Source organism: Antechinus flavipes, chromosome 2, assembly GCF_016432865.1.
Source record: "Antechinus flavipes isolate AdamAnt ecotype Samford, QLD, Australia chromosome 2, AdamAnt_v2, whole genome shotgun sequence".
Taxonomy (NCBI): Eukaryota; Metazoa; Chordata; class Mammalia; order Dasyuromorphia; family Dasyuridae; genus Antechinus; species Antechinus flavipes.
Window position 1 is genome coordinate 394,134,684 of NC_067399.1, and position 21,517 is coordinate 394,156,200.

The 21,517-nt window shown below is 33.4% G+C and overlaps 1 protein-coding gene across 1 annotated transcript in view; it reads left to right on the forward strand.

Moving 5' to 3' along the window:
• KCTD16 (potassium channel tetramerization domain containing 16) overlaps positions 1 to 10,172 on the forward strand; it is a 316,772-nt gene extending 306,600 nt beyond the window's left edge. Inside the window, exon 2 of the mRNA XM_051978638.1 lies at positions 7,197 to 10,172. Coding sequence (XP_051834598.1) covers positions 7,197 to 7,648 — 452 coding nt within the window. The 3' untranslated portion in view covers positions 7,649 to 10,172. The remainder of the gene's footprint in view (positions 1 to 7,196) is intronic.
• Positions 10,173 to 21,517: the final 11,345 nt, after the last annotated feature.

A 21,517-nucleotide genomic window follows, 5' to 3' on the forward strand; every position in this document is an offset into this window, starting at 1 on the left:
GTATTACTAGTCTTCCCTGTGCAATGTCTTTCCCAAGGCTAGCTGAATTATGAAAACATCAATTTAGCTGTTATTGACTTTTCGGCCAGGATACCAAGAAAGTCTTACAGCAGCTTCCATAAATTAAATTTGGCCACCTAGCTTCCAGACTGACAGGCTCCTACATCATTGACAGAGAATACGGGGAAAGCAGTTTTCCCAGCTGTTTCTGTAAATGATGTGCACTGTGTTCACAACCATTAGCAGGTGGAGAATTTGAAGTGTGGGTAGATTGCAGAGCTGCCTGTTTTAAAAATGCATAAGCACTTTGTGAGTTTGCAAAGTCATGTTTCACTAGACTCAGTTTGAATTTTTCATGGGTGAAGAGATAGTCTTTAGCTTTTCCTGTTTTAGCTCATCTCTACCATTAGGTACTTTGGAATGAAAACTGCAGTAGAGGGAGCCAAGATTAATCACATATGCCCCTCACTAATCTTCCCATTTTTCTAATGTATCCTAATATACCCATAGGTTATATATAGTGACAGTATTTGCAGCACATATCTCATTGGTTTCCCTTATCTCTTATAAACTAGAATTAAATTATGCCATCTTCTAAAAAAAATTTCAATATCCATTAGTACTAGTGTATTGGATTTGAAACAATCTCTAATTTATCCTCGCATATCGTTTTTACACATAACTGGTAGGATGCTACCCCAGTAGAATGCAAAATCCTTGAGAGCAGGACTATTTTATTGCTGTTATTATTGTTATTATTATTCACCTTTGTTTTCATCCCCTAAATGCTTAGTTAGCATAGCACTTGGGCACTTAGTCACAACTTATTAAATTTATGTTGATTTGATTTGACTCCACATATAAGACTTGGGTTCTAAGAACTGGGCTTCAACAACAAACCTGCAAACATACAATAATATCAAAACGTTTCAGGAATTCGTGGACTATCAAGAACTTCAAATGCTTCTGACCTGAGACTTTACCATTAAACATGCTACATTTGGAAAGAGCATTAGCTCTGGCGTTACAGGACCTGGCTTCTAATATATCTCTGATATTACCTGTGTTTTCCTTAGAAAGTCACTCCCTTTAGAACAGAGCTTCACATTCTTTATCTTTAAAAAGAGAAGCTGGATAAAGTTGTTTCTGAAGTTCTTTCCAATTCAAGATCCATCAATTATCTTATAAGAGTCTACCCTACAGGAAGAGATGGCCTTATAGCCACAATTTGGCAATGTAGACACCAGTAGTAATCTTACTGGCTGAGGGTCTGGGATTAAATTAGAACATTTTTCTATTTGCCTTGGTTTCCCCATTGGTAAAATAAGGGTGACAATAGCATCTACTTTCTAAAGTGGTTGAGATCAAATGAAATAAAAAATGCAAAGTGCTTAGCACCTGCACTATGTAAATGTAAACTAAAATGCCAAAAATGTTTTTGTTGTTGTTGGGTTTTTTTGCAGTTTTTCAGTCTGGCCCAATCCTTGGAAAAAACTTATAGAAGAGCCAATCCTGAAAAAGACATTCGTAATTTTATTCTGTATAATATGGTGCATGACAAGTAGAAGAAGGCAGACGAAACCTTTATAAATTGACAAGGGCCAATTCATATTCAGCTTGAAACACACTTTCTGGCATAGTCTATCTGTGAAATTAGTGAACTTATATAGCCCTATCCTAGTCTCCTTCTCATATATATATATATATATATGTCAACCAGGGACCTTCTTAATAGCTTGAAAGTTATAATACTGATAAATTACTATGCTTTGCATAGGAACAGGGTTGGAAAGGGAATAAGAGGTGATCATAGAAGCCTTGATTTAGAGCCTAAGGGAATTTTGAGGTTCTCAGATTCAGCCTCTTGATTTAAGGATGAAGAAGCTACAAAAAAGAGGATTCAACTAGATGGCACAGTGGATAGAGGCCCAACCATGAAGTCAGGAGGAAATGAGTTCAAATTTGACCTCAGACACTTAACACTTACTAGCTGTGTGACCCAGAGCAAGTCACTTAACCCTAATAGCCTCCCTGAAAGAAAGAATGAAAAAGGGGAGGAAAAAAAAAAAAAACTACAGTATAGTAAAGTTACACAATCATATCTAGTAAGTTTCTGAGGTGGACTTCAAGTCCAGCATATTATCCACTAGACTATATCATGCTGCTCCTCACAGATTTATTAAAGAAATTACTAAGCATATACACTTAATGAAAATTGATTATGTGGATAAATTAATATCAATAATAATAATATAGTGTTATGAACAGTAATTTCAAGTAATGGGTAATTCAGAACCAGGATAGAGATTTTAGTCAAAAAATAACAAGAAGAAGGGGAAAAAAACAGTTTTTCAGGTAGTTCCTTGAAATATAAAGTGTTTTTCTCACAGTAAATTGAGGCTTATCAATTTTTAATCAATACAGGGAATTATTTTCCCCATTGCTGAAATCTTAGCAAAAGGTAAGCAAAAGCTTGATGTTGCAATTGGAAGCAGGGAAGTATTTTAAAAGAACCATATAACACCTTTAGATGCTGGAATTTGGGGATATTTGGGTAGTTAAAAATTCTGAATGTTCTTAATAAAGAATCTTTTCATAATTCAGAATATACAAGCAGAGGTCTTGTGAATGCACAGGGCATGAGTTTAAATAAGACATACATCTCAACTTCCATATGTATGACCTCTTTTCCTGAATTCCTGAATTCTCTAAAAGTGAAAAGTATTTAAGGAAAGGAGAATCCAGCTTTTAATGCTTTCAAATAGGACAAGGAGGACTTACTATTATAATTTTGGATCATTTTCAGTATCTACTTTTATACTTTTTTTTCTCAGACCTTACCTTCCTCTAAAATTTACCAATTCTTTAACTGTTTTCTGCTTTTGAATATAAGATAGATAGAGAATGGGTCTTAGAATCACCAAGACTTGAATTTAAGTTTTGTCTCTGACACAAACTAGTTGTATGATACTAGGCAAGTCACTTAACCTCTTAGTAGTACAAACAACTCTCTAAGACCATAGGCTTAGGTGGCAGAAAATGTTTTCTTGCCTTCAATGAGCTAATTCAATGAAATCATATTTTCAATTATTCCATTCATCCTATTTTTCTCTATTCCCATAAAAATATCAGAATAGCAATGATCTAAAATATTAAAATTTATAGTAACAGAGCATGCTTCAGAGGGGGAAATAGGGATGTCCCAAAGTTAGCTAGTACTATCACCTGAAATAAATCAAAAGTGATCATTTTGAGCTGAATGGAAGTTCAGCTGACATTTCAATCAATGATTATCTCAGCATTCTGTCAGGAAATGGCCTGAGCCAGATTCTTAGCTTGTGCAAATTTTGGAAGTCTGTGTGAAGTTTTCCAGATGGTCACTCTTGCATCCTTCAAAAACGTTGCTGTTGATTTCTTCAAAATGTCTCCTGTGGGCAAATAAAGATTTCCTCTGGGATTGAAAAGAAGAAATAGGGAAGAAAAGTCACCACATTTAGGAGGTTCACAGGACTTAGAAGTTCACACAACTTTTTTTTCTCCATTCTACTCACCAAATTCTTACTGTTCTTGGTCAAACCCAGAAAGCGTTCAGGTAAATAGATAGTATCTTTCTGATAGTTTATTTTTAGTATGCATTTCTGAAACTTTCCCAGAAGAATAAGGCTGTTTCACCTTTGTGTAGGAGATGAATTTTGGAAATTTTTCACCTCTTTTCTCATCTGAGTAGAAGACCTGGAGTCTATTCACAAAAGAATAGTGGGTCCTTAGCACTTCTTAAGGAAAAATGATTCCTTCAGAGACCATGCTGGCAAAGAGAGGAGACATTTTCCACTTTTATTCTTTGCAGGAGTCAATTGCTACATGTTAAGCAAATTTCTCCATGGTATGGGAGACTTTTTTTTTTTACAACAGTGTATTATAATTAAGATGCTACAACTATTGGCTTTCCTTTTGCTTAATTAAGTCACTAACTTTAATTTAATGGGTCTGTAAATATGATGTCTGCACAATCCATGTGTTGTTTCAATGAATGGGTCTCAGTTGGAGATATTTCTAACATTGGGAGTTTATTTCACTAAGTTTACAGGTCAATCAAAAAAAAAAAATCTTGGGATTTTCCCAACCTAGAATCTAAAACAAAAAAAGGGATGGGAATTGTTAATGATAAATGATATCTATATATCTTTATAAATTTACAAAATACTTTAAATATGTTATCTTATTTGAAATAAATGTGATATGATTTTCCTTTCATTTTGTAAATTCAAAAACTGAGCTTAGAGGTCCTACAGCAAATAAATATTTAATTTGAGATTTTGACTTACATATGTTCTGACTCTTTAGCCCTTTATCTACTACATCACATAGCTGAGATCACACAAGTTATATAGAAAATAATCAAAACTTAGTCATATCAGTCAATAAGCATTTAACAAATGCTTGCTATATTTCTAGCCTTGTGTTAAGCAATGGAAGTTAACAAGGCATAAATGTACTCTAAGAATTCACATTCTAATGGGAGAGGCAGCATGCAAGAAACTATGTACATATGGGGTATATCCAAAGTAAATGGAAGTCAATCCCAGAAGGAAGACAACTAGTTAAAGAGAGAAGCAGGAAAGTCCTGTTGCAGAAAATGGTTGAACAAAAACAAAAAGTGGAGATGAGAGAGTATTCTAGGCAGACATTATCCCACTATGGAGGAGATAAATCAAACTGAAAGAACAATATTACAAATACAGATTCCAGATACCTTCTTTGATAGCTGCTGGGCCATACATATCCTTTCAACCATATCCATAATATCTGGAGGACTCAAGTTCAAATTCAGCTTCAGATACATAACACTTAACCATCTATGTGAACCTAAGCAAGTCATGTAGCCCCAATTGCCTTGGTCCCTGCCAAAAAAAACACCCTCAAAACAAGTTACAATAAAGTCATGATAAAATTTAACTTCTGTTATATCCCATTCTCCATCCCCTAACCAACAAGAGCATGGCAGGATTTTGCTTTGTTGATAATATGGACTTCTTCTCTGTGTAATACTAGGGATATTTGGATGAAGAATAGACTACAATCTATCTGTTTACTCCATGACATGAATATAGGCATTCCATTCAATGGAGTTTACAAGTACTGTAGCATCATCCAGAAGGCTCTACTCTCTTCTTAGACAGAATTAAGGTGATGGCAAATTAATGAGCTACAGATCGCTAATGGTGCATGAGATAATATAAAACTAGCACTTTCACCTGCTAGGTACAAAGGGAAAACTGGCAATTGGCCATGCTCATAACAACTACATATAGCAACAACAAAAGATCTAAAAAACAGAATTTTTTTCTGAAATCCAAGAATCAATCGGACTAATAGAAGTTATATAAAGTTTCATCCAATGATTCAAATTCAATAATCAATTTTTATTTAAAAATAAGTATTTAATGATTTCAAAAGAAAGGAACTATATTTACCATTTTTTCCTACCATTGTTTCTCCTCCAAGAGGAGAAGGAAAAGCAGATCAAGAGTGATCTTTGGATTGTATCAATGCTACTATTCCTCACATGTACATAGTCTAATATTCTTAAAGGAATAGAAGAGTCAAGAATATGGGAACAGAATACTATGCCTCTGGGCCAGCAATCCCACTCCCTTTTGTACTGAAGCACAACGTGCAAAATATTGAGTTTTGGAGTGATGATATCAAAGGAAGCTACAAGGGACATTAGAGATCATTTAGATCTGTTCTTTTACTTGGCCCTGGAGGAAAGCTTGGATACTAAGTGGGAGAGTCATGCTGTGGAATCACTTTGAAAAACATAAAGAGTTCCCTAAGTATAAGAGATAATGATGATGATTATGATATGTGTTTGTTTTTGTATGGGGATTTTGTGGCAGCTAGATAGTGCTGTGGATAAGTGCTGGTCTGGAAAAAAGTTGACCCAGTTCAAATTCTGCTTCTGATACTTACTGGTTGTGCGACCATGGACAAGTAACTTAATTCATTTTCCTTATCTATATAATGAGCTGGAGAAGGAAATGGCAAATCATCCCAGTTTCTTTGCCAAGAAAACCCTAAATGGGGTCATGAAAAATCAGGCACAATTAAACAACCACAAAGTGGTAAAGAAACTAGTGGTGCATAATGATTATACACCATTTCCTAAATAACTACTAAGAGATAGGTCAGGATTGGGTTATTTTTCTCTATGGGACAGAGAAGAGGGAGAGAATACCCAGTAAGTGTCAATTATGTGTGAACTATTTTACAATTATAATCTCATTTGATCCTCATAATAACCCCAGGTGGAAAGTACTGGTACTAATCTCATTTTATAGTTAAGGAAACTGAGGCAGAGATAAAATGACTTTCCCAGAGTAAAAGTGTTTAAGAATGAATTTAACTCCTGATCCAAGTCCAGTCTTCTATCCACCTAAGCTGCTGTTGCTAGCTAGAGGATGAACTTGTTTTATTGCAAATCAAACTCAGCATATGACTCCTTTAAACAAATCATCAGCTATCTTAGGAGAGAGCTTATATATTCTCTCCTCACATTGAAGTTGGTTTGTATCAGATCGCTTATTATACAGAGAAGGAAACTGAGGCAAACAGTGACTTGCCCATTGTCACACAACAAAAGTCCCAGATAATGAATGTCTATGTATGAATAAGTGAATATGGCTCTGCAGGTTTCCTTTATGGTTTAGAACAGGAGCCCTTTAAAGGAAGGAAAGGTGTTCTGTTTCCCTCTCCATCGGGACTCAGGATCAGTACATTGTTAATGATGGAGAAAATCTTTGTTGCTTTAAGAACATGACTAACTCTTCTTTAATAAGATTAGCATGTTATTTTATACTTTTACTACTTAGAGGATCATGATTTAAATTGGTTTAGGATAATGCAATGAAGAAAATTTGGAAAAGAATACAAAAAACCTGGGCTCTCAGCAATTTGCCAAGAGCATTTCACTTCCCAGGTAGCAGGGAAAGTATTCTATTTCAGTTAAATCCAATCTAATAAATGTTTATTAGACACTTATTGAGTGCAAGCCATGATATCAGATACCATGCAAAAATTTCATTTCTTGTTCACCTCCTTCCTTCCCTCTACCTGTATAAGCATGTGTACGTGACTGAACTTTTAAGTTATCTGAACCACCTTTAATTTACTGGGTCCTTTGTGCTCTCTTGCAGGTGAACCTTCCCGGTGGTCTTCCTCACACTGTGACTGCTGTTGCAAAAATGGCAAGGGTGACAAGGAAGGGGAGAGTGGTACCTCATGCAATGAACTCTCCACTTCTAGCTGTGACAGCCAGTCAGAAGCCAGCTCCCCACAGGAGACTGTCATCTGTGGGCCAGTGACTCGCCAATCCAACATCCAGACTCTGGACAGGCCCATCAAGAAAGGCCCTGTGCAGTTGATCCAGCAGTCAGAGATGCGTCGGAAAAGCGACTTGCTTCGAACTCTGACCACTGGCTCAAGGGAATCTAACTCGGGCAAAAAAAAAGCTGTGAAGGAAAAGCTCTCCATTGAGGAAGAGCTAGAAAAATGTATCCAGGATTTTCTGAAGATAAAAATTCCAGATAGGTTCCCAGAAAGGAAACACCCTTGGCAATCTGAACTGTTAAGAAAGTACCATCTATAGGAGAAGGCTGGGGGGGCGGGGTAGGGAAAAACACATTTTATCATTTCCAAATAAACATCATACATAAGAATATTCATACTTTAAAAGGAAAAAAAAAATAAGAATGTGTTAGGTCACAACAGTTCATTGATCTTGTACTGCCTAATTTGCCTAGTTCACCTTCTCATGTAAAGTCACAGGGTAATTGATTTTTTTTCCCCAGATGTGAAAGCACAATGAAAATACTATTTGTTTGTGAGCTGTAGTACACACATTGAAAATGTTACACATGAGACACAAATAGTTACAGCAGCAACTAAGAGAATCTGGTGTTCATCTATTCCAAGCCAAGTGTTCCTTGTTTTTCCCCCAGTGGAAAGGGCCACTGAATGGGAAGATGAAGAACAAGAGGTTTGTCTGATAATGTATTTGAAATTTTTAATTTTGCTTTTTACTTTGTTTATGGGGGAAAAGAAGGGGCTTTTGGACTTTTTACTTAAACCTATACTATTCGGTTTATATTGCCTATATTATTTGTATATGTTTATTTGTGTGTATGTGTGTGTATATGGATAGGTACACACACACACACACACACACACACGTATACATGCTTCATAAAAGCCAAGGTCAGGAAATGTTTGTGAGGTCACTTAATCTAATCCCCTGCCTCCTGACAGGACCTTTCATTCTATAATGAGAATCTATTCAATTTTTAAATTCTCTTCAAAGAAGGATTTTTCATGTCCTTTTTTGGGATACCATTGCAGTGATGAATAAATCTCATCAATAGTTAATCCTTTATTTACCAACTAATTCCGCACCTCAACCTAGGGCTGAAATTGTTTTCTATGTTTGGGGTGGAGGGAGGAGAGCTGGTAGTCATTTGTGTATAAGCCTTTTGTACACTTGAAGACCATTATTAAATCAACCTTTAACCTCTTTGATAGGAGAATATATACCTAATTTTCCCATCCTTTAGACATCTTTGTGGCCTTTAAACTAAACTTGCTTCCAGCTCTCCAAATTCCTCTTTAATGGTAGGACCAAAAACTGAGTATGACACTACTCTCAGGTCTTCGCCGCTGCTGATTATAATACAGGAATTGAAGTTAAGTGTTACTATATGCTTTATCATTATTTATTATTATTTTTTTTTTTTGCTGAATCCTAGTGACACAATGACATATATTATGGTTCTTTTTAAAAATTTTTCTTAACTACAGTGCTATACTGCTGACGACTAAAGTCATTTTGGTGTTTTTTTGTTTATCCTTGAAATGTGAAGCTTTGGTTAAGCCCGTACTTCCTGAGGAAGAGCCTTAGCAAATTCCCTGCTGAAGTTACCTATGTAGAGAGCCAAACTGGATAATTGAAATTCCTGAATGAGTATTTTGGTTCATTGAGCTACCTATCTATATTTCATTAACTGGATTGCTACCAGAGATCAAGATCACTATGTTCTGCTTAGACACAGTCAAGATGTAACTATTGATAGCTATCTTTGTCTTATTTGCTATGGATGCTCTATTACCTTTGACAGGATTGAATTTTGGGATTGAAGACTTTTTGCTCTTTCTGTTCTGAACAGTACATGGATTTTACTGAGAATGGGAGAGGATATTTCATTGTCAATTATTAACTTGTTACAAGTAGAAAACTTTTTTTAAAAAAAGAAAATATGTATGTATATGTCAAGGAAGGAATTTGGTTATCAGCAGAATCAAAACACAATGATTAATGTATTTATTGTTTCTATTTACAAATCTATTCCAAGGCTAACTGTTTAAAAGATTCTGTTCAATTTTAGTTAGTAGTAAATGAATGTCCAAAATCTCACAAGAATTATATTTCACAATATTATCTCATCAGGTCAAATTTTTTTTAATGTATTTGCATCTCTAATTAATTGTTAATTCTACTTAAAGGTTTTGAGAACTAAGATGTCAACAGAATCATTTATAGATTTGCTACATGTTCTCTACTACATAAGGCAGTGGATAGTCAGTCATTAGCTATAACATATCTTTATTCTGTCTTTTCATTAATTGTATTCAGAATGATTATTTTTTTTTCAATGTCAGTGAACGTCAGATTAAAAAAATAACATCTAAATAACTGAGGATGAAGGAAGATTCAGATTTCAAAGAATCAAGAGCAAATTCAAATGGTAAAGACCATCCTAAAACCCTCTATGATGAAATAATTTTTCAGGCCTCCCAAACAATCCTATCAAATAATCTGGGCCAAAAATATTTATTGATTCCAACTCCTTTTCTACTCATATCTAATTCAACAAGGTACACTTTGAAGCCTCAAGTAACTGGCATAAGATAAAGAGTTAGAAGAGCAGACAACCCCTAACTTTTGCTGCATGCTTTTAAGCAGGAAATGAACTATTGCAATATAACTTAATTTAAAATCACACTTTTTTTCCTTTTATTTACCTAATCACTTAGCAATAGTATCTACTTGCAAACATCTTCCTTTTAGCTTCACTAATAGGAAGGAAACCATCTTTTAGAACACAGACACACACACACACACACACACACACACACACACACACACCATAATCTTCAATTCAATCCAATAAACAATTATTAGGACCCTAGTATGTACAAGGTATTTATATAAGGCAATTTGTTTTGTTTTGTTTTCCCCTACCTCTAGAATGTGCTCATTTTCCAATTTGAATTGTCCAAGGAAGCAAAACTGTTTGATTTTCAGTTGTGTAAGTACTGGTTTACGGTTGAGTATAACTCTGGCCAGGGTTATTCTGGTGTATTAAACAAAGAGCAGTTAAGCAACTTAGAGAAGGGTCATACTGTTAGCTGCTTATGGAGAGAGTTAAAAATGATTACGAAAATGTTCATATGAGGGATGAGTTTTCAAGGCTCTATTTTTGCTCATTGTATTATGTATAAAACCTTACCTAGTTTTAATTTTAAAAAAATCTTTAAGTCCTTTTATGGAGAGACTTGTATGTTAATATACTCATTCTGATCTTTTTCATTTTTGATATCTAAAGTTTTGACAAAGACTATGTTAAGCCAATGAGAAAACTCTACTAGTATCTTCCTAGGTAAATTGGTTGTGATGAAAGAATGACAGTATGACAAAAACACTAAGTCAGTCATGGAATCAAAGGATTTAGAAGAAAAAGGATCCTTAGAAATCAAATATTCCAACCATATAATTTTACAGATAAGTAAGCTGAGATCAAACTGGCAAACTGACTTATCCAAAGTGACACACATAATGAATAATAGTATTGAATATTGAAACAAGATCCTCTGAATTCAAACCCAATACCTTTTGTAATATTACATCAACTTTTTCATAATACTCCAAATATACTGAAATTTTAGGGAGTAGAAAAAGAACTATTTCCCAGAGGAACCTGGATTTAAATAAAGTGTTTGTCTCCAAACACAAAAGTGATAGTTTACAAATTTCCTAAACTATTACTAATGTCTATTTCCTTTTACCAGCAAAATGGAAGATTGAAAAGTTTGTGTGAGCCACTGAGGTGTTAGCAATGTCATATCTGTAAATCTCAATATTGTGTTTCTTTGAGTGGTCTTCATGCAAATGGCAAGAAGTATCTTCCAAAAACACAGGACCATTTTATCCTTTTTTAAGTTAAATGTAGACATAGTTTATCTTATATAACTGGGATGTGAGTAAAATTAACAAGTCTCCTTATCCTTTTTGAAATATATTATCTTGTAAGTTATGTTTAAACAACATTTATCAAGTCTGCCAATTCAGTGATAGAAAATACAAACAAGAAAAAAATCAAAGCATTTTGACATTTGTCAACAAAATAATCAACAGCTGATTTATTAACCTTTACTTTTCAATTGATTGTGTTTGTTTAAGATGGATATTAGCTGATAGTCCCCCAGGTTGATCATTCTCATATACAGAATCACTTTTACTTTCTGGAATTTAGAGTTTATTTCTGAATTTCATCCATTTGTGTCAAAACATCTGGCGCTGTAAGCTTATACATGGACATACAGGATGACTTATAAAATCACTATTTACTATCTTCCTATCATGGTATTAAAACTTCATTTTTTATATTTGCAACTCAGAATCCAAGATTCACTAAAATGATTCCAGCCTCCCAGCTCAACCAATATCTAGCATAGCTGAAAAACATGGAAAAATCTAGAACATTGTCTTTTTTATTATTGAGTTCTATAGATTGGGCCAATATCAACTTTCATGGTCTGTCATTGCTAAGAAGCCAAAAGCTCTTTACACTGCCTGTGAAATGCGAGAAAGAATCGTTGGATACTTCAACTTTAAACAGAAAATCATAGAGAAAAAAATTAAGGAAGATGTTTTTTGTTGTTTTTGTGGTTGGTTGGTTGTTTTTTCCCCCTCTTAGTGATTATAGCAGAAAGATATTTTTGCTAATTTTGCATGCTGGATTGGAAATTTAACGGGCACCATTTCTCTCCTTTAATATCTCAGTGTTCTTGGCATGTAGAAATCTTGTTAATCCAGAATTCCAATTTATTTATTTTCTTTTATATTATCAACATAACACATTTGAGAAAGAGAATCCGACAGAGTATTCTTTCTACCTAGTGGGAATGGAGTTAGATGTCATTTACACAGGGCTATACAATGATTAATATCTGCAGAAAAATTAGACCAAATGAAATCTGCTGGAATAGGTTTGATTTATATTGCCTTCATCATCCTGGTTTTAGATGAAATGGTTATTGCTCTCCACCCCTGCTGAAAGAAAAGAGTCTTAAACTTTAATAATCACAGCCTTGTGATGCGACAAGAGAGCTCATTTGTTTGAAATATCTGTTTTCTGATCTTGCCTTGCCAATTGAAATAGGGACTTTTTTTTCACTGTGGCCTTCCTAGAAAGTTATATACAGAGAATAGAGAGTTCAGAATATCTCTCTTTGAAGCATTCTAAGTGATCCAAGCAATCAACTTGAAGCCAAAATATTTTTTAGTTCTAAATAAAATGAGCTTGGGAAGAACATTTCAAGTATAGAAAGAGAGATGGTGGGTAGACTTTTCTTTTTTATTTGTCTTGTCATTGCATTGCATTTTTAATAGAATTAATTAATTAATTTTCAGGAACTCCTTTTCTGCATAAAGATAAGGGGAATGTCAGTTTCATAATGTGTCATCTCTGGGTGGATGGGTGAACATCTCTAAATGAGATAGATCCTAATGATACCCAATTAGAAATAAAGTTATGAGTTTTCCCAATGACAATAACATATTTATTTTTGGCTCCCCAGGCTTTTGCTCAGCCTGGTTCAAAGGAAAGTAAATGTGCCTTTGACATTTAATTATTGTGTTCTGAGGAGTCAAGGTGATTCCATTTATTTAAAAAAAAAAGGGAGAGCAAAATGAATAACAACCAACCAACAATGGAATGGTCTATGATGCAGAGGAGCAAAGTCATGTTAAATCAATAATCTTCTGGGCCAGTAAACTTCTGATGGGCAGCCAATTAGATTCGAGCAGAAGCACAAGGCTTTGAGATGACTGAAGATCTACAAAACAATAAAATAAATCCAAAGCTTTAGGAAAACACCAGTGGAAAAGCCAAAGAATAGATGGATAAACTAGAGAATAAAGAATGTGTTTACCATGTTAATGGGCAAAAACTATATTGATATACACAAGGGAAAATGAAGATTGTCAATTATCTGGATAATTATTTGAATGTAAGGGATCAACATAAAAGCTTGCTATAATGATCAAGAAATAATTACTTAAAACAAATCTATGCCATACAGAGTGAAGTGGAGCATTGGCAATTATCTGGTGAATTTGGGCAATCCATCAAGATGAATTGACTAGGAAATATACCTACGTCTGATTCAATCTACCCTTTTCCTCCCTAGGTAGACTACATTCACTGCCTCAATTCTCTGGCCCATTGCCAAATCTCAACTTCTCTGGGCTATGCTAACCTGGCTATTGGCAGCTCCTAAAGGTCTGGTTGAGATTTGATTTGTTTATTGGTTAAAGGATTTCAAGCTCCCAGGCTATCTGCCTCATTTCATTTAGTAATTTACTCTCATAAAAATGAGAAGGGGGGAAATATGACCTGAACTAGTGACTATCAGGATTGTCCCAGAGGGCTGATTTTCTTGTTAATCAATCTGATATAAACACTCCTAATGCCAGCCAGAGGATTTAGTAACTTTCCTTGTTAGCTACCTCCTCTGTCTTGTCAGTTTAATTTTAGAGCTGACCTTTTTCTAATTTACATGCTTATATGCCTTATAAATCAATAGAATTCCATGTTCTTTCTCCATTACGAGCAGTCCTATCATAAACGAAGTAGGAGTCAATCCAAGGAAAAGTAATTGAAAGCAATTGTTTTCAGACCTCAGGTGAGCGAGGTGGTGTACACCTGAACCTAGATTCCTCCTGGAACTATGGAGAGGCATCTGTTGTAGATTTGGGGAAAGAACAAATGAAAGAATCAGTATTCTATTATGAAAGACAATCACTAGCATAAGAAAGGTTGTGTCTTAATTATGGATAGAAGTACATTAAAGCATTGATTGAGCTGGGACCCTGGTATAAAATGTAAAATGTGTGAAATTCTATATATGTGTATAATATTCATACACTTTCTCAGTCTACTTGTGGGCCTAATATTCAATCAAGTTGGCACTATATATTTAAAAAGTTTTTTTGATTACAGAGGTTAAAAAAAATTCCTATTTATTCACTTGTGAATTGTTTACTGATGCAAAAAGTAATGGATCATTGTTTTGTTCATCACAACAGACTTACAATTGACCAAGGCATATCCACACAGATTTCAATAATAAAAACTCCTTTTTCACTGGTGCAGTAGCACATGCCAGTAATCCCTGCTTATTGATAAATCAGAAGTTCATGGATTACTTGAGTTCAAGCTTTCTGAGCTTCAATGGGGCTAAAGTTAAGCGAGTGTCTGCATCATTAAGTCTGGCACTAATATCTTGATCCCCTGAGATTGAGAACCAGACTGTCTAAAAAGGAGCAAATCAACTCAGATTACATATAGAGCAGGTCAAAGTTCACATGATAGTCAATAAAGGGATTGGACCCTTTAATGGCCACTGTACTTACAGCTTGGGCAAGATAGGGTTATTCTTTCTTGAAATAAACAAATAAATCCATTTTTTATTCTGAGTGGATGTATCTGTGTGTTTGTGTATGTAGAAATGTCTGTGTGTCTGTGTTATCACTAAATTATTATTGTCATCAAATAAACAAGGCTTAGTTCTTGTACTTCTCATAGGGAGAACTCTGGATAAAGGTGCAGAAGTAATATGAGTAGTAGGGTGTAAGAAAACTGTATTTCATTCGAGCTGTCAACATTATAACAGGAACTCAAAAATGAAACACTTTTTGACAAGAAGTACTTAGGAAGCCCTTTGATTTCACATGACCCTTTCAAAAATATTTCTCAGGCTTAACAAGATTCAGAGCAAGGTACTTTTAAAAGCTCAATGGAATAAGGAAGAAATTCATGAAACAGAAAAATAAGGCAGAGAATTGAGATTTTACAGGTGATTCTCAAATCAGTTACTTCAGGTTATAAAGATGTTATAAAATTATAAAGTTGCTGTATTTTTTCAAAATAATAATTTCCTTCAGCTAACAAATAATGTCGACATATCTCCCTTTAGTTTAATGGTGAAGACATTTCAAGATTCCGATGGGTCTGGGTTACTGAAATCTGTGTACAGCTTGTGTTGATAATAATTCACATTTACCTATCACTTTTATTTTCTAAAAATCAAACACCCCCCCCAAAAAAATCCAAACAACAAAAAACTTTTACATAATCTCATTTATTAATATATTTGTGACATAATGCATTGCCAAACTTATCCCAGTTTTCAGTTGGAAAACTTAAATAATTAGAAAAATTTAATAATACCTTTGAGGTTTCACACAGAAGCAAAAAATGGAGCAAGGCCTAAAGCTATGATTGTCTGCTTCTCAAACCATTAATTTCTGTGTAGAGTACTATGAAGACCAGAGCAACTAGCCAGAGCTTTACTTACTGACTTTAAAACCAATCTTGATATGTTTGTTTTACAAATTATCAAATCTATTCCAAACTTAAGTAATAAGGTCCCAGTTCAAGATTTTTCACTGTATTAATGGAACTTTAAAACTTAATAGCTTCTTTTTCATACTTGCCTATCAAATAAAAATTTTTAAAAAGAGACAGCTGAAAGAATAAATTGACTAGCTCCACATCTTTTCCTTCTCCTTTTCTTCCTCTTTCTCTTTCTTCCTTCAAAACTGCTCATAAATACTCTTGTAACTATTTTCACTTAGTATTCCAACATTATGTTTTTTGTAGCAAAACACAGATGTGTTCTTAAAAGAAAAGCAATTTTTAAAATATAGGCATACCCTACATAAACCATATCCTGAAAAAAACCTACTCACAATAATACCATGATAATTAAAACTCATGACATTCTTGTAAAATTTTGCTGTAATATTACTCAGCAAGTCTGAGCAAGCAGTTGAGCCCTATTGGTATAAACTCTTCTGGGGATCAGTCAGTTGTTGCCTGAAAACTGCTAATTATGTATGCACAAATAGTGTTCCTAGGAAATTAAATACCCTCTTCCCCCTTGTTTCACCAAACTTTTTGTATTTTGAGAAACCAAATAATCATTTCAATGATTTCTATATTTTTTCTTTTTAAAAACATTCAATCTGCTCTGTGATATCACCAAAACAACCCAACAAGATTTATTAAATGTTGAATATAAAAGAAAAGGTAAGAAGTGTGATTAAAAAAGAACCCAAAGTGTTATAAGACCTAGGGCAAAACACTATTTGTCTTTACAATACTCATTTACAAGGATGGTGGTGACTGCAAAAAACCCAGTAAATTGGAACGATGTTTAATTGTGAAACTGAACTTGGAACTTCATTCAAGAATATACATTAGTTACTGTATTCTCTCTAACTCTATCCCAACAAGTCACTGGGTGAATTAAATCTTTTCAATATCATTTTATCTTTACTTCCCATAGGTGTCTTAATACCTTGCATAATTTATCTGGATATAGAAATTCTCATATTGAACATCTCTATGATTACAGAAAACTGAAAATCTAGAGTAATAAATAAAAAATCTTCATTAGAGTTGGATAGACCTTCATTTAAGTTCTGACTCCAACACATACTAGTTATGGAATCCTATCAAGTCACTTAACCCTTCAGTAACCCAGGAAATTCTCTAATATTGAAAGTAATATATAAGATGGTGGAAGAAATCTTTACACTGGAAAAGCCTTATGCACTAATGATTAAGTCACAAATCTATAGTTTCTATCCACCTCTTTCAGTCAAGAATTATTATTAAACTAATAATTGTAAATAAATATACATTGTATATGTATATATGTATACATATATACATATACACATAAAAGCACAAGGACACCTTGTAATAACAACCTAGAAACACTTTATTTAAGCCCTAAGAATATCCCTGTCTACAAAATACCAAAAGAGCTGGCCAAAGCAGCTAATTATTCAGTTAATTTCCAAAACTATCTGGTTGTTTTATTTTTGTTTTGTTCTGTTTTGTTTTACAAAGCAGCCAGTTTATTTTTACTTTTCAACTAGTTTTCTTGGCATGATTATAACACGTGATTTCATTAATGCATTTTGCTTGACATACCAATGGAATGTGAGAAGCTCAATTTCTAAGGAAACCCTATGCAAATGAAGTGTCCTCTTTCAGATACTATTTGAGGGTAATTCATACAAGCCCACACAGAGAACCTCAGACAAGCACAAAGTTCAGCTGACTGCCTTTACATGGGCTTGTACCTTCCATGTTATTATCAGATTGCACCATGTATTCTGAAAAAAACAAAAACAAAACAACAGCAACAAAAACCCTTGCAAATGAGTATATCCATTTGCAAGACCACTTCCATCCCTTAACCTCCTCTGGGGAAAAATGACCTTAGGAGAATTGCTTTTTAAAACCATGAGATGTTCTAATAAAAGTGAAGGATTTTTTTGCAAAAAGTCTTTGATTATTCAAAAAGTTGGCACAGAATACAAACTTTTCACTTCCCTTCAATTGTCCTATTATCCATTTTCTTGATTCATCTGTTTCCCTCCCAAAGATAAAATAAATAAATTCAAACAAATTCTTCTTATAGGAGAATTTTTCCAAGGAAAACAAACAAAAAAGGTAAGATAGAAAAAAACCCACTCAGATTTGTTATTCTGTCCCTAAAAAATCATCCTTCACCCTTCATATGAATGGATGTATTTTTTAAAATGCCTGTTTAGTTTAAGTCCTTATAGAATCAGAGCACATGAATGACAAGAGCCTTAATCACATTATTTATTGACTAAAAGGACAAATTTATCATTAGTATCCTAATATATAACTTGAAGGTGATTCATTTCCAAAGACCCCATTTTATGGTCCATGTTTCTAAGTGAAGTCTATTTTAAATCAGTCATGTAGCATTACTTTGGTGCTGATGACTGACTTCCATTTTATTTTTATAATGGTTTGGTTTCTAAAAGTCACAAATCTCAAAGCTTGATGAAATAATTAAAAACCTGAAAAACAACAGTAACAAGTATTCTATAAATTTTGAGCTTTTGTTCTTGATCAAATGGCTATTTTTCTATCATGTCATAATCAACAAAGCACTTGGATTACTTTTTGTTTTCAATTTTAATATAGGTTTTCTTTGATGATCTTTTTTTTAAAAGAAGAATCATTATCAATTCAAATTGACTCCCCACCCCCACCCCATCTCTCATCTCCAATAGAATCTCCTTTGCCACAAACAAATAAAATTAGGCAAAAGAAAGCAAAACATTTTCCACGTCTGACAACATACATGCCTCATTCGTCACCATTAGTCTATAACTTCTATGATGAAAGAGGCATTCTTTCACCATAGTCACTGTAGTTTGCTTAATAAATACCAAGATATATATATATATATATATATACACATATATATGCATTATATACTTATATACACATACATATATATACACATGTATACATATATGCAACATAGATCATGTTTAACTAACACACACACAAGTAATAGATCTCAATCTATTTTTTAAAGACAAAGACCATATTGATGAAATAATCTAGAGATACCCCAATGTAATTTGCCCAAGATTAATGAACTTCTTGTCCATCTGTCAATGTTTCTTGGACCATTGTGCTTTTTGCGCCATGGATACAAGATTCTGAATTTCATTAATAATTTCAGAGTAGTGATCTCTATTGAGGCCTTGCTCACATTACTTTTTCTGACCTCATTCTAGCACTGGATGACTTAGCCAGTGCTGGGTCAATTTGTTGCACATTGATGTATACCAAGTGACACCCACTGAATTACCTCTTCTTCTTTCCCAATGTAGCTCACTTGTACATAAGTGTAATGTCAAATTGTTTACAGGTTCTCTTGTGTGTAATTGTGGATGCATTTCTAATGCAAATTGTCAAAGAAATCAGTTTTTCTGGAAGGCATTAAAATTGAATGTGCTTATTACAGTATAGACATCACCAATTATGGACTCACTCAAATGCATGTATTCATGTTGTCAGTACCCAGAAATGGAACGGTTATTTGGCAATTGTCTTCAGTCTGTGAATAACAAATATACACAACTGCTGTGACTTTAATTACTCAGTAACTGTTTTGTTTTTCTTTCTTTTTCTTTTCTTTTCTTTTTTTTTTTTTTACTGTGGTATGTAACACTGTAGCTTTTAGTCTGCTGTATTTCCTTCCTATCTATTTGTTCCTGAGAGAAAAGTGTGATTAAAAAATAATAATGCCCTTTATCCCACTGGAATTGCACACGGGATGGGTGATCATTGGTCCAACTAGAAAGCAACCTGTCTTTTATTGAACCAATGGCTCTAGGCGGTATATAAATATATACATAACTATGTATATAATATTTACAATTCCAATTATTATCATTCCATCCTACTCTCACTTCCAATGGAAAAAAATTTGCTATTTTGTTTAGAATTGCTGATAGATTATGAGGAGACTCATCTGTTATTATTAACAACTTCCATATCCTGTTTAGTTATTATAGTATGGTAAATGATACAGATTTGGTATCAGTATTGTGAAATTGTGTGGTTGAAACTACAAAATGCATTTGTGGATATATTCTAAAGGACAGAGCAGAAACTGTCTCTTCTAACTGAAATATATTACAGAATATCTTGTGAATATAATTACAGAAATTGGTAACTATTTTTGTGTCCTTCCATTTACAATTCCATTTCATATACATTGTAATTTACCAGTAATCATAATAAATCATTTGGTAACATTCAGTTGTTTTATATCTATATATGTGTGTGTGTGTGTGTATATAAATATAAGTACAAATTTACATTTCCTATATATATATATATATATATATATATATAATATATATATATATATATATATATATATATATATAGACATGCTTTAACATGATATGATACTACTAAGCAAGTTTAGATCAGTGATAAATGTCATTGAAATTTATTATTTCTTCTAGAAACTAGCTCGATGCACATAAAGAAATGGGAGTTATTCAAGAGAGTGGGTGTGATGTGTAGGCAAAGGTTTGGAGGAATCTTAAAGATATCTAACATAAACAATGTTTATATACATATACACATATATGATAAATTATAAAAATCAGTATCAATTTATGAAATTTTGTGGTTGAAACTAATATAATATATGTATACATTTACATATATTTCATATTTCTATACACATACATATGCACTCTACCCCATATCTATCTATCTATCTATATCTACATTTATCTCAGTCCTATGAAACTTCCTGCTGTGTAGATTGATTACTCATCTGCACTAACTCTATGGAATTAAAAATTTCCCTGGGATGTAGGGTGGTTAAGTGACTTGTCTATACACACATATTTCAGAATAAATTTTAATGAAAGAAGGGGAAAATTATACAAAGAATAAAAGATTGTAGCAAAGAGAATTGATAATAGAAATATGATTGTTCTGAGAAGCTTTCCACATAAACAGTAACCAGAAAAAGTTAAAAGTAAAAAAGCCAGGGTGTTAAAGTGAAGAATAAATTGGGAAAAAAATAAAACATAACAAAACATGAGGCATACGTTATAAACTTTCACTAGACATACTGTCAAAACTACATTTGAATGTGGTGTCTTCTTTTCAACTCAGGAACTGTCATCCAATACATAGAGTATTTTTGCTGAAACATTGGGGAAAGAGCTATAATAATTTCCACTATGAAGAGGATGAAGAAAATTAAGCTAAACCCATAAAAATACAAGATTTAGGACAAAAGAAAAAAATTAGAGTTCTTTCTTCCCTTGTTAAACTGAAACACAGTAATGTTATGTTAAGGGAAAATGTGGGGTTTCCCCCTTGAGAATTTAAAGAAAAACTGCATACTGGTCTCCATATGATTTGATGTCATTCTACTTCTAAAAAAAATGGATGATCTTACAAAGTAAGGGTTTTGAAGTAAAGTATACATTCCACTATAATCAGCCTTTCTCCACAGTTATTGGAGGAAGAAAAAAGAATGAATTTAAGAGAAATAAAAAGAAAATAAAGAAAAATGAGTGGTTACATCTAATTCTTCCTAGAGTATTTTCCAGACATTTTATTCATTTCCTAAGAAACCAAGCATCATTAATATACAATCTGGAATCACTATATATAACTGCAAAGAAAAAAATACTATTGAGTCACAACTCTTTATGTTGTTTCGAATTATGCTAGGAGCCAAATAGATAACAAATGTGAGGAGAAATTACTTGAAAGGGCATTAAACAGCATAGGAATCT